The sequence below is a fragment of the Felis catus genome, chromosome B4, assembly GCF_018350175.1.
Source record: "Felis catus isolate Fca126 chromosome B4, F.catus_Fca126_mat1.0, whole genome shotgun sequence".
In the NCBI taxonomy this organism is placed as follows: Eukaryota; Metazoa; Chordata; class Mammalia; order Carnivora; family Felidae; genus Felis; species Felis catus.
In genome coordinates this window covers 91,339,370-91,363,066 of record NC_058374.1, presented here as the reverse complement: position 1 = coordinate 91,363,066, position 23,697 = coordinate 91,339,370, and the positions used below count along the sequence as shown (strand labels likewise).

At 41.0% G+C, this 23,697-nt stretch overlaps 1 protein-coding gene across 2 annotated transcripts in view; it reads right to left on the bottom strand.

Annotated features, from left to right (window-relative positions):
• The window catches only part of IRAK3 (interleukin 1 receptor associated kinase 3), a 53,604-nt gene that overhangs the window by 12,088 nt on the left and 17,819 nt on the right, over nt 1-23,697 (bottom strand). For both annotated transcript variants that reach the window (XM_023257204.2, XM_045062038.1), the window contains exons 3-8: nt 19,622-19,680; nt 18,943-18,997; nt 17,516-17,667; nt 13,634-13,698; nt 7,224-7,338; nt 6,292-6,410 (exon numbers count right to left, since the gene is read on the bottom strand). In XM_023257204.2, the coding sequence (XP_023112972.2) occupies nt 6,292-6,410; nt 7,224-7,338; nt 13,634-13,698; nt 17,516-17,667; nt 18,943-18,997; nt 19,622-19,680 (565 nt within the window). The remainder of the gene's footprint in view (nt 1-6,291; nt 6,411-7,223; nt 7,339-13,633; nt 13,699-17,515; nt 17,668-18,942; nt 18,998-19,621; nt 19,681-23,697) is intronic.

The window sequence follows — 23,697 nt, the reverse complement described above, 5'->3', positions numbered from 1 at the left end:
CAGGTTCTCTTTCAACACTGCAGGTGGGAAGTCATTACCAATCAATCAACGATGGAATGTGAGCTGTAACTGATTTGCCATCGCTGCTACAGTACAATCACTTCCTTTTCAGATGAGGTAAATGAGCCCCGCATGGTTGTAATGACTTGTCTTTTTGCAAAACAGCTTGTTAATGGCAGAGTCAGGACTACAGTCTAGCCCTCCTTTTTCAGTTTGCTACTCTTTCAATTTACTACAGTTAACCGAAAGAAACATCTTTTTATTCAGCTGCTCATAAAAGATTAAGAAAGTGTTGATGACAAAGCAGAAGTAAAATGGAGTTTCTCTCTTCTTCAGGTACGTAGAGATAATTGTAGGGGCACAATGATGGTTAATGGGTGAGTCACAGGAAGCCAGATTTTAGCTCAAAATGAATGACATTCTAATCGTTAGAGCTTCACCCAAATGGAGTGTAACAACACGCTGTGCAAGGGTCTGAGGACAGGCTGGATGAGACACTTGGAGGCAGAAGGAAGAGTCCCCATGAAGTGGGATGAATTACAGCTTATTTCCAAGTCTTGGGCTGTGCTTTACATACGTTATCTCACTTCATGTCCACAGCCCTAGGAGAAGATTCAGTAGTCACCTGCCTGGTTCCAGACAAGGACTTTTCTCTTAAGAGTAGAACATAATCCTTAAATAAAAATTTTTAAAGCATGATATAGAAATAAAAAGAAAACATTAAATAAAAAGCTATAGTCTCCATCTAAATGAAGCCTCATTGATATTTTGGTATGTTTTAATCTTTTTTTTTTAATTCATGAATTTGTAGTTCTAAAAGTTATAACTGTACCGTATACTAGTTCAATTTGGCCTTTTAAAAAAAATTGTTTTAATGTTTATTTATTTTTGAGAGAGACAGAGTGCGAGCAGGGGAGGGGCAGAGAGAGAGGGAGACACAGAATCCAAAGTAGGCTCCAGGCTCTGAGCTGTCAGCACAGAGCCCGATGTGGGGCTCGAACCCACAAGCCATGAGATCATGACCTGAGCCAGTCGGACCCTAACTGACTGAGCCACCCACGTGCCCCCAATTTGGCCTTTTCCCTTTAATCTCACTTTATATACATTGTTCCATGTTATTTCATACTATTGAAAACATTATTTAATTGTGTCAAGTGATGTATGACAAACTCTCCTGTGATTCATCAGTCTGAGGTCCAGAAAAGAAAATAAAGATGATATCTTCCATTTCTTATTCCATCAAAAACAGAGCCCTGACTTAGTCACAGAAAAGGTCGCTATTGGACATATTTTGAAATGTCCTTTTTTGAGCCAATTATCAGGGCCATGAAATAAAATGACACCTCCCCTAAAAGCTGCCTTACAGAGAATGAGAAAATTAATATGGCGCAGGCAGAAGAACAGGAACCTCAGACCTTCCTGAAAGCACTAGGCTGTGCAAACAGGAACCAAGAATCAGGGAGGCCCCAGTTTAAAGCAAAGTGAAGAATTCATTTAAAAGATTTGGGAGGGTGACCTGGGTCAGCCAATTCACATTTGGTCAAGCCTGCTGGAGGCTGAATGTCATTACCATCAGATGTTCAGTGCCCTGAATGAAATGAGTTGGTTCCATTCCAGTTTCTAGAGAACAGGTGCACACATCACCAAAGGAAAGGGGAGGAATCTACTGTTAGAGCTGGTGCTAATTAACATCTTTGCTGGCAGGCTCAGCATAAAGGCCAAGAGTTCACTGGCTGTAGAAGGGCTGATTTGCTCTGGAACAGACAGGGACACACTGATGAGCCCTATGAAACCACAGTCTCAAAGAAATGCCCACAGCCCTGGAACTCTACACCCTGACTCGTGCCCGGGCAAGCATAGTCTACAGATGGTTATGTTTGAGTCCTCGAACCCTTTGGAAAAGCCAAAAAGGCAACAATCAGCAGCAGCCCGTCACCAACTTAAAAATTAATACATTGTTAGCACATTTCCAGTTTAAATCCTGCCTCTTCCGTGAAATTCTCCATCTCTGACCAGATCTCTCTTGGTGCTCTTTATCTGTAATACTGTTGGGCACTCTGTCTCGCAGTGTTGCTGAAATGATTTTATAGTTGGCCCCATCCAGACAAGTACCTAAGATACTGGCCTGGAAGAAATGGCCTCCTTCCGAGTGTGAGACCTCCTAAGAGACTCCAGAACCTTTCTGTTCCCACCTATGGCCCCAGAAAAGCCTCAGAGTCCCTTGTAAGAGCCTCATTTATCCTACCCAGGTCCTCAGGCTGGTTGGCATGCAAGCCCATTGCACCCCTGCCCACCCACATTCCTCACTCTTCCCAGGAGCCCTTTCCTCCTTCTCCAGTCTTGTTTCTTCCTCTCCAGCTAACCCATTTGTCTTGCTTTCATTATACACTCGGTAACTGTTTACTTGACTCTTTCCCTTGAACAAATTATTGCCTCCACTAGGACTATTCTCCCCCCTTCTTTCAACCAATCCAATGCCATGATCCATCTCCTCAAAGACTGGGCTTGGAACTCTGTAATTAGAGCGAGCCTCCTCAGAGCAGGCAACCACTGAGCATCTTTAGTGTTGCACCATATATCTTCTGGGTTTGTGTTATCCCTCTGATCAGCAGGTTGAACCTTCAAGGACAAGACTATGATCACCCACATCTACCCCACGTGGTCTAATACAATGCCCTGCATACAACAGGTGTTCTGTAAATATTTATTAACTCAAATAAACATGATTTGCCAAATGTGCAATAACCGTATGTTAACACAGAAGTGATCTGTCTTAAAACAGAGCTTAGTTTGGAGGTCTACTTTTCGAACACAGTAAGTTGATGATAGAAGTAAGTGCTGTGGACACAATGTTTGGGTCCCCCTCCAAATTCACGTACTGAAATCCTCCCCCCCCCCCAATGAGATGGTATGTGGAGGTGAGACATTTGGGAGGTGATTAGGTCAAGAGGACAGAGCCCTCGTGACTGGGATTAGTACCCCCGTAAAAGAAGCCCCAGAGAGATCCCCTTCTATCCTGTGAGGACACAGAGAAAAAGATGGGCATCAATGAGTCAGAAAGTGGGCCCTCACTAGACACAGAATCAGCTGGTGCCATGGTCTTGGACTTCCAGCCTTCAGAACCGTGAGAAATAAATGTGTTGTTTATAAGCCACCCACTTTCTAGTCTTTTGGTTATGGTTATTTATCCTGAATGGACTAAGACAGTAAGTAAGTTCAAAGACTGGCTGGCCATCATCATCTCTTAGCCTCTGCCTCTTAGCCTCTGCTATTCCTGCCACGTTTTCACCAATTATAACATACTCTCTGCCAAGCACCATATATATTTTATGTCATTTAATCCTAAGAGATAGATGCTATTATTCTTTTGTTAGCATTTTGCAGAGGGAAAAACTGAGGCCTACAGAAACTAAGCAATTTGCTCAGAATCCCATGTTAAGAAGAACATCTCTGGCTTCTTAAATCAGATGTCTGACACATGAGGGGAAGTGAGCTGAGAGGAAAGGATGGGAAGAAGGTGGAGAGGAAAGTATGAAGAAGAAAAATCATTTGGTCACATTTTGCAGAGCGTTAGCCAGTCAGATCCCCCTCCGGAAGTGTGGTGGCCACCGTGGTGTGGTCCAGATCCCTCCTACAGGACCCAGGGACACAATGGTGGTTCCCCAGCCACGGGAGGGGTGGCTGTGGATAGCCCACAGCTGTTGATGCCGTTGGTGGGAGGGGGCTGCCTTGCCGTCAGGATATTTTCAAAGGGCCACCCCAACACCAGTGCTCCCCGTGGCATCGGAAGGGCCTCTACTATAATATCCCAGCTCGACTTCTCCAATTGCCCGATTCTGCCTTCCTCCTTCCCTCCCTTACTTCTGTTGTTCCTGACAGCACTCTAAAAAACCTGCCGCAGGCAGATCTCTCCCCTGAGCCTATTTCCTAGGACCCTGCCTTGAAGACACCTATCCAGAACGAGAAAGCGGGTTATCAGGGCCACAACCTGAGCTCTATCTAACCAGATCCCTGGAGACAGATGCCGGCAGGGCACATCCAAAGCTGAGGAAAACCTTGGACACAAGGCAGAGGCTGGATCTGTATCCCTCCACCACTACCACCCATCCCCCCCCCCCACCATGCTCCCAGTTGGTGGCCTTCCCTTGTCCCCCAGGCCCATCAAGTATCAGAACCTTGAGAGTCTCTCACTTCTCACTGCTCTCTCCTAATCGAGTTCTGCTTCCAGGAAAGGATTTGACGAACTCAGTCACACAAAAGGGAAATTAATAACATTGATGTATTACTACTGCTTGGGACAGAAAACAAGCGATACTCGCGTTGACTTTACACCAAAGGAAGAATATATACAGCAAAATCCCAGATATTTATTTATTTCCTCAGATAAAATATCTTTGAGCACCTACTGTGCTGAGCTGGTGGTAAGGTAGGGGGAAGAAGGATTCCTTCGGATTGGGGGTGGCCACTTCAGCTCTTCGAAACAGACTCCTGACACCTTCGCTGTGTATATCTTTGTCCCAGGTCCCGTGAGGGAGCACCCACTTTGTGCTGGTTCTATGGGGCCACTAGAGTTGATGAATTACCATTACCACACTGCCACAGGAGCAGACATCTATGGGTGGTTCGCCTATGAGCCCCAGGGCTAAGTAAAAATCTATTTTTTTTTCCAACGTTTTTTATTTATTTTTGGGACAGAGAGAGACAGAGCATGAACGGGGGAGGGGCAGAGAGAGAGGGAGACACAGAATCGGAAACAGGCTCCAGGCTCCGAGCCATCAGCCCAGAGCCCGACGCGGGGCTCGAACTCACGGACCGCGAGATCGTGACCCGGCTGAAGTCAGACGCTTAACCGACTGCGAGATCGTGACCCGGCTGAAGTCAGACGCTTAACCGACTGCGCCACCCAGGCGCCCCAAAATCTAGTCTTTTTATATGGAGTTCATTTCACCAGAAAAACAAGGAAGTCAGCAAGCAATCGGCTCCTCTTTTGCTCAGCTCGAAAGCACATCAGAAGCTTTTTCAAGATACCAGGAGATGGTTCCGAAAAGGCAGCAGCCTTTTAAATTCAGTCATCCCTGCTACTCAACAAAGGTGTATTTACCCACTGTTGAACAGATTCAAGATGAAGGGCACACAGGAAAAATTCACCAGGGGGATTTTGTTACAGCGTACCTACTCTCTGAAAGATTCTTTAGGTCTACTGAAGAAAAAGAAAGACGGAAGATGCCGCCTCTCATTTCCTCCTGTCTCAAAAATGCACACCGGAGTTACTGCTTGGCTTGTCACTGATGTAAAGCTAGGAGGCTGCAGGCTGCTTGCTAGAATCGGCAAGACACTGGGGACTCGGGGACAAAGAATTTTAATCACCGTCTACTGTCTACTGCGGTTATCTTGCTGGGAATCTCCGTACAGGTCACTTAACCTTTCCTTAAACTTCACTCGAGAAGAAAAAAGTGAGATTAATACAGGTTCGCCTCAAAGTTTAGTGTCAACTACGCAAAACTGTCTACCCTACGTTGTTCGTTAGTAATTCCCAAAGATAATATAAACTCTCCCTTTGGCAATATAAACGTAGCTTCTTAAATTGGGTAGACACATTCTCATTAATAAAAAATAAATAAATAAAATCACTAGAAGGTACACCTGAAACGAATTGGATATTGTATGTCAGTTATACTGCACTAAAAAAGTAAGATTTGGGGGGCACCGGGTGGCTCAGTTGGTTAAGTGTCTGACTCTCGATTTTGGCTCAGGTCATGATTTCATGGTTCGTGAGTTCAAGCCCTGCCTCGGGCTCTGCACTAGCATTGCAGAGCCTGCTTAGGAATTTCTCTCTCTCTCCTTCTCTCTCTGCCCTTCCCTTGCTCTCTCTCTCTCTCTCTCTCAAAATAAAAATAATAAAATTATATTTTAAAAAGTAAGATTTTTAAATACTTAGATGAGCACTCTTTTTTTAATTTTTTTTTTTACACTTATTTATTTTTGATAGAGACAAAAAAGTGGGGCAGGGGCAGAGAGAAGGAGACACAGAGTCGGAAGCAGGCTCCAGGCTCCGAGCTGTCAGCACAGAGCCCGACGCGGGGCTCAAACCCACAAACCGCGAGATCATGACCTGAGCCGAAGTCGGACGCTTATCGGACTGAGCCACCCAGGCGCCCCAGGTGAGCACTCTTAATCCTTAAACACACGTACATATCAGGGAAATTGCAGGCAGAAAAGAGCGTGAGGCATGACTCCCCTGTGATGCTGAAAGGGGCTGTCAGGTGCAAGCCAAGCTCAGAGACAACTTACCTTGATACACTGCCACAGATGACCGAGCACGGCTCCGTGTTGTGCAAATACTGAATGGCTCTGGAGGTTCCTATTAAAACACTGATCCGAATGTGCCAAGACAGTGGGGCTGTGTTACCCTAAAAAGACAACGGTAGTTGGTCTGGGAGCAAAACACACGGGTGCGCATTACATAGAAGTATGCCAGAAGAGAGGCAGATGGTGAGGCGGGGTAAGGTGGGTGAATGAACCTTTTGGTTTCCCATAACCTATTTGTGATTCAAGATGGGTTTTCCTCTACCAGTGACTCTAGTCCTCTTTACAGCTTTCCATTGGTAATGGAAATACCCAATAATCTGAACCTTAGCTTAGTCAAAATACGGTTAGGAAGGTAACTATGTTTGTAAGTTCATTAAGTAAGATTTTAAAAGTATTTGTGGCATAATAGTGTGGGTAACGGAAAACAATCTGTTTTTATTCTGACCCTAACTGAAACGTCACCTGTTCAGAATGACTTGTTAAACTTATCTTTCACAAATACGGGGAATCAAGGCATTAATTCAACCTTCTTCTCTTTAAGGAATCTGCATTGCCTTTATGCCTACCCTATGTATTGAATGGTATTTTGTGTAAAGTTATGCAAATAAAAATTATGTAAGAAACAAGAGTAGTTAATGTAAACTCATTGAAGATATGGAATCAATAAGAAGTAAGGATCCAGCAAATCTTTTGGCCACCATGTTGCACAACACACAATAACTCAGGTATTTATGCAGTTGTTTTTAAGAGTAAAATATTAATTCATGGAAAAGTCTTCTACTTCCTTGGGAAACCCATTGTTGGCTATCCCCTCCTGTGAACACATGTTGGCTCCTGGATCTCAGGAGATTTCAGCAGCTCCCTCAGGGTTTCAGGGGGTCAGAGAGTTGGGGAGAGCAATAGGTCCGACTTACTACACACTGCAATCTGTCAAAAAGTGATCCATTTCTCATATATGGATAAACAAGGCAGAACTTCTCACTCTCTGTAAAATACGCAGTCAACTCCAGTATGTTTGGATGATGGAACCTTGAAACAAAAGATTTTTAAATCCATCAAATTGTTCATTCAAATAGGAAATGAACAGTGCTGTGGTTTGGGGGTGATAAGGTGGGAATGGGGAATAGGTCTAAAGCAAAATATAAATTTGGCCAAGGGAAAAGTAATCTCACTGGACACATGACATGACACGGATCTGTTTTCCAAATTGGTCTAAAGAATTCTGACAAATACTAGCCATTCTCTGATTGGTTGTGATCATGCAACTATAAATAAAATATCCAACTATAAGAGAAAAGTTAAAGTGACGATTTCTTAAGATTTGGGAGTCTTGGGAACTTTACAAGAAATAGACAATACTCTCTAATAAACTATGTTTATCAATATGAAAGCTGATGTAACTTATTAAATAAAGATAATACAACTGAAACTATTCATTTCATTGCTTGAAGTATACTGTCTAAATCACCAAAATAGAAGAGTACAGGAGACTATTTTTCATTCATTTAGTTCGTTCATTTAGTGAGTATTACTATGTCAGATTCTGTGCTAGGCACCAGTCACACGACTAGAGACGACATCCAGGATCTTCATAAAGCTTTATAGTTACCTAAAATCCATGTGGTTAGTAAAGTCTGATGTTGAAGAACATATCACTGATTTTTATTGTATGCATGTATTTATTTATTATTGAAGATTTCTTAAAATGTTTATTCATTTTGAGAGAGAGAGTGTGCACACATGAGTGGAGGAGGGGCAGAGAGAGAGGGAGGGAGTGTCCCAAGCAGGCTCTGCACTGTCAGCACAGAGCCCACCATGTGGCTCCAGCCCACTTACCTTGAGATCATGCATGACCTGAGCTGAAATCAAGAGTCAGACGCCCAACAGATTGAGCCATCCAGGAGCCCCTAACGTTTTTATTTTTAAGTAATCTCTACATCAAACACGGGGCTTGAACTCACAATCCCAAGATCAAGAGTCACATGCTCCAGCAACTGGGCCAGCCAGGTGCCCCAAATATATCACTGATTTTTAAATGACAGAGTTCTGGGGTGCCTGGGTGGCTCCATTGTTTAAGCATCCGACTTCAGCTCGGGTCATGGATTCGAGCCCCATGTCGAGCTCTGTGCTGACAGCTCAGAGCCTGGAGCCTGCTTCAGATTCTGTGTCCTTCTGTCTCTCGGCTCTTCCCCCACTTGCACTCTGTCTCTCTCTCCCTCTCTCTCTCAACAATAAACATTAAAAAAAAAGATTTTAAATACAGAGTTCTATATCAGTGTAGCCTACATTTTCAGCCTCTTTTCCTTTAAAACCCTGTTTCTTGAATGCCTGTATCATCACTGTGAAAACCAATGGAACTCAGGTAACAAACATGAAACATAAAATGTGAAATTCACCTGTGATCTCAGTTCAATTATTTATTGACTACCTACTATGTTCTAGGCATGCTTGGGGATATTAAAATAAGGTTGGTTTTTTTGTAAGATTCTATTTACAAAGGCCTCTATTTAGTTTCTTCAATAGCAAAACCTTCCTATAAAACACACACACACACACACACACACACACACACACACTCACACATGGCTTCAGATTTCTTTTATTCCTCCTATCATAAAGAAGGAAGTTTTGTGTGTATGTGTGTGTACAAGATCCCTACCCCTATTACAATTCAGACCATATCTATAAAATGCACCACCATGGACTGAAAAGGAATGGAGCTGGTGTATTTGGCTGCCTAAAAAACTCATCTATACCACTACCTGGTAACCTTAAAATAATTTAAAGAGATAAAAAATCTTTTGGAAAGCAGCTAGCAGACCTCGTACAGACACAGTCATGGCCCTGGTTCTCTGCTCTCTCGCTCACAGGGCAGAAATGACCACTTGCTTATTTTTAGATATTGCCAATCTAGCAGTAAAATGGACACTGTATAAGTTTGTGAGGTATGGAACATGGCACAGCCATAAACACTGCTGGTTTTGCATCTATAGACCCTTCTCATCCACCTTTCGCTACAAATTTTTAAGTCAGTGGGATTTTAGATTATATAGGTCGGTCTGAAGGTCAGCAGATACAATACCTTTTTTTAAATGTTTATTTATTTGGGGGGGGAACACACACACAGAATCTGAAACAAGCTCTAGGCTCTGAGCTGTCAGCACAGACCCAACACGGGACTCAAACTCGGGACCAGTGAGATCATGACCTGAGCCAAAGTCAGATGCTTAACCAACTGAGCCACCCAGGTGCCCCTGATACAACACCTTAAAAATCAATTCGATCAGCATTTGTGAGTGTCAGATAAACACAATGTGAGGCACCACCATGTGGTAGACTGGACAGACTTGAACGACAGACAAACCTGGGTTTGAATCTCTGGTCTTCTTTTTATCAGCTGTGTGAACTTGGGCAAGTCATTTAATCTCTGTGAGACTCTTTCTTTGCTATGGTCTGAATTGTGTCTCTCCCTCCACTCGCTACCCCCTGACCCAGTTCGCCTGTTAAAGCCCTAACTTCCAATGTAAAGGTGCTTGGAGATGAGGCCTGCGGGAGGTAGTCGGGATTAGGGTTGGATCCCTCATGATGGGATGACGGGATGAGTGCCCTTATTAGAAGAAACACTGGAGAGTCAGCTCCCTCCCTCTCCACCATGTCAGGACAGAATTAGAAGGCAGTTGTCTACATGCGAGGAAGAGCGCCCTCATCAAGAACCAAATCTGCCTTGATCTTGGATTTCTCAGCCTCCAGAACTGTGAGAAATAAATTTCTTTTGTGTAAGTCACCCTGTCTCTTTTGTGACCGAAGCCCCAGCAGACTAATATTCTTCAACTCTACACAATAATTAAAATGTCACTTCCCAAGGTCCTCATGAAAATTAAACGAAAAGTTAACTGTTTAGCCAGGTGTTAGCTCCCGAAAAATTATTAGCTCCCTTCCCCCCCCTTGGGAAAGGAGGGAAAAAAGGAATCAGAAGCCACGTCCCAAGGACTTCACAATTCTGTTTAAGGGACAGGGGTTACACACTTCCTTACTATTGAACTTAAAAAACTCACCCTCAGGTCTCAGCCTAGATGTTACTTTTTCCGAGAAGGCTATACTGCTGCCCCCCCCCTCCCCCCGCCCCGGGCAACCATTTTCTGCACCCTCAATGCTCTGTACTTGCCTATCCTACCACTTAGCTTACTGAAGTTGCCTGTTTACTTATGTGCGTCCCTCCTAATCCCACTTCGGCCAGCATGTTCTGAGAGGAGAGGGCTACCTCTGATTTATTCATTAATAAATATCTGAGAAGGAGGAGATTGAAAACGATTTAGGAAATGAGTTGGGCCTTCTCCAAAAGGGAGGATCTACCTCAGTTTCCCCATCTGTACGATGGGGATAATGGCAGTATTTACCTCACAGGATTGTCGTGAGGACTGCAGAATTAATACGTGTAGTGTATTTGGTATTAAGCCTAAAACTAAATAAATATTAGCAGTATAAATAATAAAAATATCACACCAAGAATATTCAACATCATGGAGCTGTTAATTCTCTTAAAAGTCATATATAAACACCTCACCAGAATAAATCCAAATGGCTAAGAGATATAAATGTAAAAAATGAAATCATAAAAGTACTTGGCAAAACCATGGTAGAATTATTTTATAACCTTTCACTGGGGAAGGTCTTAGAAACTGTGATATAAAACCCAGAATCCATAAAAGAAAGAACAGATTAAATTCAACTACATTAAAACCATTTCCACATAGCAAAGACTAGAATAGGCAAAGACAAATGTCAATCTGGTAAAAAATTTGTATTTCATAACATAAGACTAAGGCTAATTTTCTCTAATATATAAAATGCTTCTACAAGTCATTAAGAAAAATAACAGCCTAACTTTAAAAAAAATGGGCAAAGAATAGCATCAGGTATTTCACAGAAAAGGAAATATGTCTCTTAACGTGTGAAAAGATTCACTCATAATAAAAAAAAAGAAATTTAAAGCACATTAAGAAACCATTTTCACCTAGCACATTGGCAAAAATTAAAAGTTAAGAATAAACGGTTTGTAGGGCGCCTGGGTGGCTCAGCGAGTTGAGTGTCCAACTTAGGCTCAGATCATGATCTTGCGGTTTGCGGGTTTGAGCCTCACATCGGGCTCTCTGCAGTCAGTGCAGGGCCTGCTTCAGACCCTGTGTCTCCTTCTCTCTCTGCCCCTTCCCCACTCACCCTCTCTCTCAAAAATTAACATAAAAAAAAATACTATGTTGGCAAAAATATGGTGAATGAGGCACTCGTATATGCCTAGTGTAGGTATAAATTTTTATAACTTCTTTTGGAGGACAAGTTGGTATTATGTAATGCGTATAACCATTTGACCCTGTAATTTTATTTATGGGAACTTAGATCTACTCAAACAGTTACAAAATAACATATATATAAGCTTTTCTGGGGCGCCTGGCTGGCTTAGTCAGTAGAACATGTGACTCTTGATCTTGGAGTCTGATGCCCCACATTGGGTGTGGAGCCTTAAAAAATAAATTAAATATTTAAAAAATAAAGTAAAAAACTAAGCTTTTCATGTTGCAGCATTCTTTTCTTTTTTTTTTTTTTAATGTTTATTTATTTTTGAGAGAAGACAGAGACAGAGACAGAGCGCTAGCAGGGGAGGGGCAGAGAGAGAGGGAGACACAGAATTTGAAGCAGGCTCCAGGCTTTGAGCGGTTAGCACAGAGCCTGACGTGGGGCTCGAACTCATGAACCGTGAGATCGTGATCTGAGCCAAAGTCAGATACTTAACCGACTGAGCCACCCAGGAGCCCTGCAGCATTATTTTCTAACATTAAAAGATTAGAAAAAAACCTAAAACTCCGTTAATATAAGAATGGTTATTCAAATTACAGTACAGGAACACAACGGAATACTAAAATAAGCAACGTGAACAGTATATTTATGCTACCTCTGATGGGAAAATAAGAAAACAAAATACAGGGGCACCTGGGCAGCTCAGTCAGTTAAATGTCCGAGTCTTGATTTTGGCTCAGGTCATATCTCACGGTTTGAGCCTTGCACTGGGCTCTGTACTGACAGTGCAGAGCCTTCTTGGAATTCTCTCTCTCCCTCTCTCTCTCTGCCCCTCCCCTGCTCCTGCGCACGCACATGCATGTGCTCCCACGCTCGCTCGCTCTCAAAAGAAATAAACTTCAAAAAAAAAAAAAAAGAGAGAGAGAAAAAAAATACATACATACTTACTTGATGTAAATGCATATAAACCTTTTTCCGGGGAGAGGATCCTTAGGTTTCATCAGATTTTCAAAAACCCATTAACTCCCAAACAGATTTCTAACCACCGCTTTGAGTTAGAAGTTTCTCGTGCACTGTATTATGTTGCCATATTTTAGATGTCTGGGAAGATCTACAAAAAACTGATGACTGCTGCCTTGGGGACAATCAGCTGGGTGGTTAAAGACAATAGTGGAAAACTCCTTTTCTTGGTTTACCCTTTGGCACTTTTGGAATTCTGAAAGATTTCAATTTGTTACTTGTTCATTACAAAGAAATACAGCTTACATGTAGAAATCTACGATTACAATGCTGGCTTTAGTTTCTTGTTGACTAAATGGTATGCGTTAAGTTTTTCTGATTAGAACTCTAATGTTTTGATTGCTGGCCCAGGGTACAAAAGCAGGATTTAGCACAATGACTCCTCTTCCACCACCATTTCACATATTGGTTTAGAAAACATCTGAAAAGAACATTTCTTTTCACAAAGGGTGCCGAGTGAAGTCTGTAGGGTTAAGGACCTCCGATGAGCCGGCTGGACGGCCGCACAGCTGCAGTTATGAATATATATGAAAATGAAGTCATTTTAGCTTGTCTCTGAGGACCCCTGGGCTCATGAATGAAATCCCAGAAAACAATATGCACATCAAAAGCACTTGATTTCTCTGTCTAAACGCTCTTCCCGAAGACGGTTATACTGACAAAAGTTTCTTGACCAAAGTGTCTCTAAGGAAGGGGGGAATGGTAGAATAGACACAATTCTAACGTTCGAGGAGTTATTTTACGTTCAGCCATGTTAGTCACACATGATTTAATCCACTTCCTTGTGACAGTGCCTTGTTAAAATACGTTCAAGTGAATTATGTGAGTGGTCTATTTTAAAATGTGTTCTGAAGAATATACTAAAGCAGATGTCAAAAATTTACCCAAAGTCCTAATATCCAACCCACCTTTATTCCATGCCCACCATGCCAAGCACTGTGTTATAGAATCAAAGATGCAGAAAGATGAAAGCCAGGCACAGAGGCAGAAATTCCAGACCAAATATACTCACAGTAGTAAAACTTCAAGCTCAGATAAAAACTGCTTCCATTGTTTCTTACATAGCATTTTTTTCTCCTAAATATCATGGAGAAAAATAAGAAAACAAAATTAAGGAAAGGATCTCTGTTTCTGGGATTTGTAAACCAGGGTCTACAGTCTTCCTGAAACCAGCTGACCTTTTTGATGTAAATGCATATAATTCTTTTACCGGGGAGAGGATCCTTAGGTTTCATCAGATTTTCAAAAACCCATTAACTCCCAAACAGATTTCTAACCACTGCTCTTGAGTTAGAAGTTTTTCGTGCACTGTATTATGTTGCCATATTTTATATTCGAACCCTTTTACCATATTTTGTACACATTTACATACATTTAAAAATATTATATGTATTCAAAGAAAATCCCATGACAGAAATCCCCTACTTGGTCTCACAAAGGATCCAGTTTGTGATAGCTGTATTCTGGTTAGAAGGGGATTTCACCAATTCGGTATTTATGATTTGGGTCATTTGGATATGTCGATTCAGGTTTACCTTGTATTAATGTTGAAATGGTGGACTTACTAAGAAATTGAAAAACGTAACTCCTTACTTCAAAGAATCTTCAGAAGCTAGCCCAGTGCCTGACACAGGAATATTTATTGAATACATTAATGAATTCAGTAATATTGTATGAGTGCCTACTCTGTCCCTGGTATTGTTCGTGATGGCTTTAGTTTATAAACCTTATGTCGCTGTGCGTCTCTGCATCTCAAGATCCTAACTTCCACCACTAAAGAGTTAAGTACATTGTTAGGCTCCATTAGCTGTAAGTTTCTATCATTTGTAAATTGCAAGACAGGGCAGGGTTTTTAGAGCTCTGTTCTCAGGAAGAAAGGGAGAGAAATCCAACAGGAATTCTGGAAGCTATTTTCCAAGTTAATCCAGGAAGTCAGAAACAATAAACGAGGCTAACAAATCATTTTCGCGGACCACTTTATGAGAATTTACATTTTAAAATACCATTGTCCTGGGAGCCAGGTGGATTTGGTCTCAGTCTTATTTCTAACACGCAATATTTGTGACTTTTTGTCACTTAGCCTCCCTGAGATCGTTGTTTTCTTAATCTGAAAAATGAAGGGGTCAGTTTTTGTGTTCCTGCTAACCTAGCTTAACTCTCAAAGTTTGGGTCTGTGCACAAGGAACATCAGCTTCACAGGGAGCTGGTAAGAAATGCTGACTCTCAGGTCCCTGCCCAGGTGTGCTGAACCAGAATCTGTATTGTAAGGTCTCCAGGCGATCTGGTCGCACCCATCTAAGGCATCTTGTACACTTTCCCACTTCAGTCCCTCCAGGAAAGGTTACTGAAGTTAATGTTCCAATTTTACAAAACCACGTTTCTTTAGAAACACATGCTCTATGGCTAAGGCTTCATTAAATTTCCCATCTTTCCCCGGTGTGTGTGTGTGTGTGTGTGTGTGTGTGTGTGCACGCACACACACACACACAGGCACACACTTAGGACTTTGTATGGTGTCTAGGCCTTTGGTAACTTTGTTACTTCCTGTCCTTTTACTCCTAGAGATCAGCAACTAAATTCACGAAAAGGACATACACACATGCTTCATTCAATTCACCTAACGAACATTTACTGAGCAACTTCCATGGGCCAGGCTCTGCAATAAGGCTCCGGGATACAAAGATAAATAAGATCTTTAAAAACCATCATCTAGTCCATTGGGAGAGGTGCGTGAAGAAACCAGTATTAGGAGGTATTGCTATGGTGCTGTGGCTGCACATTGGAGGGTCACCAAAACTATACCAGAAGGGTTGGAGGCAATCAAGGAAATGATCATTGTCCCTAGGACAGGAGGGAAAGGAGATCTAAAGGCAATGACATTCCATTCTGAAGCCAGACTCCTGGAATAAAAAATAAATAAATAAATAAATAAAAAATCCCAAACCTCCCAAAACCTGCCAAAAACCTCACAAAAACTCCCAGTGTGAGTTGGTGGCAGCCATGGAGAGAAGAGGAAAGTAGAGAGAGGGCTGGAACCTTTTGGGGAGGTGGCCGTGGGGCTCAACCCCAAGAGAACATACAAATGGGACTGGGACACACTGGCCCTAGGAAACAGGCTTCAGTTAGGCCACCTCTAGATAACCACATTCTCTTTGTTGAATGGTGTTTCATTTCTTTATTAGACCGTTTGTCTCCTCAGGAATCTTGAGACGTCCGTATAAAATCAGTGGGTATAGAATGCTATGTAAGGACTTGAGAAATCAGGTTAATAATTAAAGAAAAAAAAAGGTCCCCATAATCTGAGCTGCAGAGGAGGAATCGCTCGAGATCCATCCTCTCCCCCATTTGCCCAGCCCTATCTCACCGATCGTGAGATTTGGTCCATTTCACCTCCTGGCTTAGACGTACCTTCACCTTGCCTCTGCCCTAGCTCAGAGCGGGGCTTCTCAACGCTGGCTACACATCTGAACCACGTGGGGAGCTTTGAAAAAATACGGATGCCTGCCACCACTATGCTGACCTAACCTGATGCTGAGGGATCATTTCAAAAAAGCTCCTGAGGTGACTCTAATGTTAGGCTTGAGGACATGGGTTTAAGTCCCATCCATCTCTTCACTACCCATCTAAAACCCCCTCTATCCACCTCCAGCCTAGTCCTTGCCATCTCTGCTCCAATGCCTCTGCCGACTTCCAGCCCATCACCTAACCTGTGCTCAGAGTTATATCTCAAAAACACAAACCTAATCCGTTCACTCTCCCACTTAAAACCCGCCCACCGACTTGAGCCATCTTTCCCGTGTCATCTGCCATTACCTTCCCACCCCCCGCTCTACGTTCCCTCCACCCAGTGATCTGTTATTAGTAAGGCATATGTTTGCACACACGCACCTCCAGGCTGTTACACCTGCTATTTCTTCCACCCAGAAAGCACTTCCCATGCCTCCCTCCCTGCCAAAATTCTACTGGGCTTTCAAAATCCAGCTGAGAGGTCACTTCCTTTCGTTCGCTTTCCCCATTTGTCTATTGCAGAAATGTTTATCACGTACTTCCTCTGTGCCAGGCTCTCTTCTGGGTGCTGGATCTGCCCCTGCCCTGGCTGTCTTTTCTGTGCTGCCATGACCTCTTGTGCAAATCCGGGCTCAACTACTTCTCACGCTGTAGCTTAATCTTTGCTTTCTTTACCTGACCGTTTGCCCCACAGGACTGAGCTCCCGGAGGATGGAATGATGCCTTCTTCATCCTTGCCCAGCACCCATTTCACAAAGAGTTGAATGAATGTGTATTGACTGCTGACTAACGATGAAGAACAGCAGAGCAGTTCTTCTGGGTGTATGTGTGCATACCTGTCTCTTCCTGACTCCTGGGTGTGATACCCCAACACCCTTTCTGCTTTACTGGCTGCAGTCACTCAGCTTTCTCCTAAACTCCAACTCTGATCATTGCCTCGCTCCTTCTACTTGAAGCCTCCCCTTTCCCACCCTCTTGAACTGTGATAAACGATAATTTAGAAAGTAGCACCGACGACCAGTCTGGGGCTTAGCCTGTGAAGCTGCCTGGAGGAGACACGGCCCATCCTAAAAACAAGACCAAAACCAAAACAAAACAACACAAGAAAACTGGAGCAGACCAGCACAGGCAAAGTGCCAAGCTCCTACACAGCTCTTCAGAAAAGCCTTTCGCCTTCGACACATCTGGGGATGGGAAGAATTTCACTTCCACATTCCTGCAAGTCAGGCATTCTCCAGTCACCTGAGGTCATATATCTTATTTCCATTTATTAAATTTTATTTTCGAGTATATCTCCTTTCAATGTTGATGAAAAATGACACATTCTAGCATGAAATATGAGCAAATAAATGGAACTGATATCCTGTGATAGTAATTCTTTCCATACCTGTTTAAATAATTTAATGGCATATGTTCGGTTTTGGATCTCCGCTCTGTAGACCTCAAAAATCTCCCCTTCTCCAATTAGGAAGTCTTTGTGGAAATTTTTGGTTCCATCTCTGATGTTTTGAAAGCTGACGGAGGAGTTAAACAATATTCCTTAGGACAGAAAGTAGGGAGAAGATAAGTTACTTTTTCTTTTCTTTCTTTCTTTTTTTTTTTTAAAGAATCAACATCACCATTAAAAAGAACCATAAGTTCCATATTAGAAATACTTCAGAGCCCAGCAGAGAGCCAGGAGCAGAAGGCCCAGGAACCAAAACTGAAGCCCATCTCTGCACATTTACTTGGGTCTGGCTCCCACCATTCCACAGAACAAATGCCTTTTTAGATATCTGAATAATAGTACTGTGATTCTATCACCCTTCCAAAGAGGTCAGCCAAAGAACTCGGTTGAGGAAAGTTTTCCAGGACTCCACTTCTTTGTCATTAGATCAATGGGTTGCTTTTGACTCACTATGAACCTAAAATCATTCAAAAAAAAAACCAAAAAACAAAACCTATAGAAGTGGAAACTTTGTTATGACTAAACAATATTCTCCAAGTATGACTGATAGAATCATTTTTCATGAGCCAATTCCTCTAAATTTCTAACTTACTTCCTCAGAGTAAATTAGGAAGATGCTTCAGCTTTTTAAAAAATCATCTAAAGCAGAGATTGGGAGAAAACATTTAGAAGGTAATCAAATACATATCCAAGGGGAAAAGCTTAACTAAATCCTTCAGAGCCCAATTTTGGCTATATTTCCACATTTGCTGTTTGATTTACATCTTATTGTTAAATCTTAAAGGACCAAAATTTTATCCAACTTCTCTAATTCTCTTTTGAACCAAGGAAGGTACAGATCTGGTGGTAAAGACGAGGCAAAGCAGCCTTAACTAGCCATTAACGTTGATCAGAATGATTCCCAGGTAGAATTAAATTATTCTCCCTGCTAATAAAGTAATAAAAGTGATAAGGAAATAATAAGACTTTCATAGTGACCTTCGGCATTGCTCTACAAACATCTCTAAAGATCTCTGCAAGGGCTATCACAATTTCTAACACTATATAAAACCCAATGTAATTTTTAAATGTTTTCCTATGACACATAAAAATGCAAATTTCACTAACAGAAAGTATGAAACCCCCCCCCCCAGGGAAGAGACCACAATTATGTTCTCCATTGGCCAGTGGATTTTTAATATAACAATAATATATCATCCATCAGAACTTAGTGTCAGTCAAAGCTGCAAGTATTTCAACATCCATGAAAATTTTACCCTAAACCTGCATATTAATGAATAGTTAATGTGTTCATTGGATATTTGTCTCTGTAAGTTAACTTAAAGCAAAGCATGATTTAAAGTAAAAAAACAAAATTTTTTTTTTACCTTTTTCATTATGTTCAGGAATAAGAACATTATCCACTGTGACATTGGCTATTTCCTAAGAGAGGAAATACATACTGAAGTAATTCCATTTCATAAGCCTAGAAAGAACAGAACCTTAACAGAAATCCAAAGCTCCCCCTGGACTATACAGTGCAATAGAGCAGAATCTAATTTAGAAGAAAGCTAGTAGAAAGCGAAGTTACTTTATTTAATTCAACGGTATTCATTGCCTTATATGTTTAAAGCTTCCATACTAACTACAAAAACTCAAGTATCAATGTCATAGTTACAGTCAATTTTAAATGACTTCTAATGCTATAAAAAATGATCGCTGCCAATTTATTTGTTCCCATAAAAACCAACAGCAACATGCAAAATGCCAAGTAGAACAGGAAAATTAAAAGCTGAATTAGGACAAATGTGTAACTCACAGCACTCTTACTAGTTCTAAGCCTTATCTATGACAGATCACTGAGAGGAGAAAGCTCTTCACTCCTTTCCCACAAATCTCTAGTTTCCTGAATCCCCAACTAAACAAAGCAACGAGAAAGCTAAAGCTTTATTGGTTTTAAAAAAGTACTTGCAAACCATCATTTTTCTGTCTGATAATTTCATCCCCCATGCTCAATTATATATGCAACAGAGTTCAAGGTTCATTATCTCTGCACATACACTCTACCTTGGGTAACATGTTTGGAAATCTATCTCCATGATGGCTCTGACTCTTCAAGGGTGCTCCTAAAAAGAAATAAAGGGAGGTAGATACAGATAAAATTTTATGTCTCTAATAAGCATGTTTGTTTTTTTCCTTTCTTAGACTGTGAAAATAAACACCTTGCTAGTAGTGTTAATTTCTAAAGTTCACTTGCATTCCCTTTGAATGGTTACAAATTAACATATGTAAATAGCTTTGTAATGATCAAATATTATTCAAACATGTTTTTGTTTACCTAACGTATAATACCTACCTTACATTATTGATAGACATCATTAAAAATATTAAAGTAGAAAGTAGAAAATTGAAAGGAAAAAAGCAACATTGAATCAGCTTTTTGCCCATATATTTTAAAGTTGTATAATTATGGGATTATATCTCCTTAGGTTAGTTTATTTTGTATCCCCTCTTGTGCCGTAAGATATTAGAGGTGTGTGTGTGTGTGTGTGTGTGTGTGTGTGCGCGCGCGTGTGATCAGCCACAAACACCTGTCACCCCTCCCCAAATATACACCGTAACTTCTGTATGTTCTATTTGAATTGAGGTAGTCTATGTAGCTTCCTGCAAAAGATGAAAACCCTGAAGTATCTTGCTGTCACATCTGACATTTTGATTCAGACTTCAGAAAATTTTTATTTCATCTTCTAGTTTTTTTTTTTACTGTATTCTAATGTTTTAAAAAACTACTTTGCTTAGAGGACCGGCAACAAAACATAACCAATTAATAACAGACCTCCTTGAGCAAACTACAAGCCTAGATCTAGCAGACATTCTCTAGAATATTCCATCCAAAAACAAAAGAATATACAAATACTTCACAAGAGCATGTTGAACAGTCTCCAGGATAGACCATATCTTGAGCGATAAAATGAGCCTCAATAAATTTGGAAGGACTGAAATCATACAAAGCATATTCTCTGACCACAATGCAATTAAAATAGAAATCAGTAATGGAAGGAAATTTGGGAAATTCACAAATACATGAAAATTGAACAACAAGTCCATAAATAACCAATGAATCCAAGAAGAAATCACAAGGGAAATTATAAACTACTTTCAGATGAATGAAAGTGAAAACACAACATACCAAAACTTATGGAATGTAGCAAAAGGAGGACTTAAAAGGAAATTTATAGCTGTAAATGCCTACCTTAAAAGAGAAAAAGGATCTTCAATCAATAACCTGAATTTTCACCCAAGGAACTAGAAAAGAACGTGCTAAATTGAAGGAAGCAAAGGAAGGAAAGAATTAAGATTACAGTGGAAATAAATGAAATAGATAATATAAAAACAAAAGAGAAAATCAATGAAACCAAAGGGGTTCTTTGGAATAATCACAAAACTGATTTAGCTAGACGAACCAAGAAAGAGAGGAGACTCGAATTACTAAAACCAAAAACAAAGAGGAGACACACTACCAACCCTATAGAAATAAAACGAATTGTAAGAGAATATGATGAACATTTGCGTGTAAAAAATTAGATAACTAAGGGGCACCTGGGTGGCTCACTCAGTTAAGTGACTCTTGATTTCAGCTCAGGTCATGATCTTGAGGTTCGTGGGTTTGAGCCCTGCATCCGGCTCTGTGCAGGTGCAGAGCCTGCTTGGGATGCTTTCTCTCTCCCTCTCTCTGCTCCTTCCCCACTTGCGTGCTCTCTCAAAATAAATAAACTTAGGGGCGCCTGGGTGGCGCAGTCGGTTAAGCATCCGACTTCAGCCAGGTCACGATCTCGCGGTCCATGGGTTCGAGCCCCGCATCGGGCTCTGGGCTGATGGCTCAGAGCCTGGAGCCTGTTTTTGATTCTGTGTCTCCCTCTCTCTCTGCCCCTCCCCCGTTCATGCTCTGTCTCTCTCTGTCCCAAAAATAAATAAAAAACATTGAAAATATATAAATAAATAAATAAATAAACTTAAAAAATTAGATAACTGAAATGGCACAGACAGATTCCTAGAAAGACACAAACTGCCATAACTAACTCAAGAAGAAATAAACAATCTGAATGGACCTATTGCAAGGAAAGAGACTGAATTAATAATTTAAGATTTCCTACACACAAAACCCCAGGCCTGAATGGATTCACAGGTGAATTCTATCAAATATTTAAACAAAATTTAACATCAGTTCTTTACAAATTTTTCCAAAATAGAAGAGGAGGAAACAACTCCCAAATCATTCTATGAGACCCAATATTATCCTAATACCAATGCCAGGTAAAACTTCACAGGAAAACTATCGTCCAATATCTCTTATGAACATAGATGCAGAAGTCTTCAACAACAAGTCCTCAATGAAATACTAGCAAAGTAAATCCAGAAACATGTAAGATTATATGCCATGATCAAGTGGGATTCATTCGGGAATCCAAGATTGGCTTACAATATGAAAATCAACCAATGTAATACACCACATTAATAGAATGAAGAACTAAACCCATGAAATCCACTAACCTATCGTAAAAACCCAAGGAATAGAAGAGAATTCCCTCAATTTAATAAAGGGTATCTGTGAAAAGCCCACAAATAATGTCATACATCATTATGAAAAACTGAATGCTTTCCCCTTTACATCAGGAACAAGAAAAAAATGTCTGATCTTGCCACTTCTATTCAACCTTATACCAGAGGTTCTAGCCAGGGCAATTAGGCAAGAAAAAGAAATAAACATCATGGGGAAGTATCGTGTAGAATAAAATTTGAACTAAGGGCACTAAAAGTCATTGTCCTTTTGTTGCCCATAAAAAGGAAGGCAATATTCATTGTCATATAAAATTGAAGATTCAAAATGGCTCTCCTAAGAAACCAGCAGAAAACTGTGGATTTTATGTCAAAAGTAGAAAACAATTATGACCATTGAAATATAAATGCAAAATGTGATATGTAAGAGCAGGCATACCAGAAATATAACGAAAGCAGGTAAGGATTCTCGTTTCTTGAACAACCAGGCTATGTCCTGAGATATGAGGGAATGCTTTATGGATGTGAAAACACCTAATGGCAGCTACCTGAATCGCAGGAATAGTGACTGGGAGGAAATACAAGACTTTTCTCAGGAGGACTTATAAGAAATTCCAAATCCACAAAGTGATCTCTCCTCTAAAATGAAAACCATCCCACCAAACTGACAATTTCAAGGGAAGGGAGGCAAAAATGGATATTTGAGCAAATAATGGATTATTTGGATAACTGGTAAGTCTGTGCATGGGAGCAACAAACAAAGACTAAATCTTTTTATGCACTTTCAGTTAGGAACTCTAACTTCTAATTCATTGAGTAGCTATCATAGGAGACACTTGTTCAGTAGGCTCACTTAACGGTTTCCATGAATCATCACGCTGCTTCTTTGAACAAGCTATAAACAACTAACATTTTAAAGATTGAGTTTCAAAGCATCCACTCAACAAGTTGCAATTAAATAATGCTATTTTTCTCAGCAAAGGACTCAGACCAAAATGCTATCCTCCTCTTCATCTCAGATTTACCTATCTCCTGATACTAGGGCAGTAAATAATTGTCTTTCCACCAATCAGCGAATCTCCTATTTTTAAAAATGAAATCAATTTTGCACGTGCAACAGGAGTCAAGCAAGGATGTGAAATTTTCGTCTACTCACAGTCCACATCATTCTCTGCTGTGTAAATAAACAACACAGAGAGTGAAAAGGTATCCTGAAATCTATTCCAGAATCTGTAAATGTAAAACATAACCCTGCGTCCTATCAGATTGGTGTGAGTTTATATTGTGAACGATAAGTTGTGTGGGTGGTTTCAGCAGCTGGAAAAGGCTCAGAGAATGAAAAGGCAGTGCATTTACAGTGTCCAGGGAGTCACTGTACTTTACTTGGTCAGTCAGCTTCGTAGTGAAGCATTCCATGGGACTAAACCAAGTGAGGAAACAGTGACAAAAGAGATGAGCCACGTTTTACGGGAAATACTGTAGTGGGAGCCTATTGGGAACTGTCTAATATCCCATTAAACGTAAAAAGCATATAAAAGTCAATCTGAAGGTACAGTGTTCTGGTACAAATTTCGCAGGATTTTTTC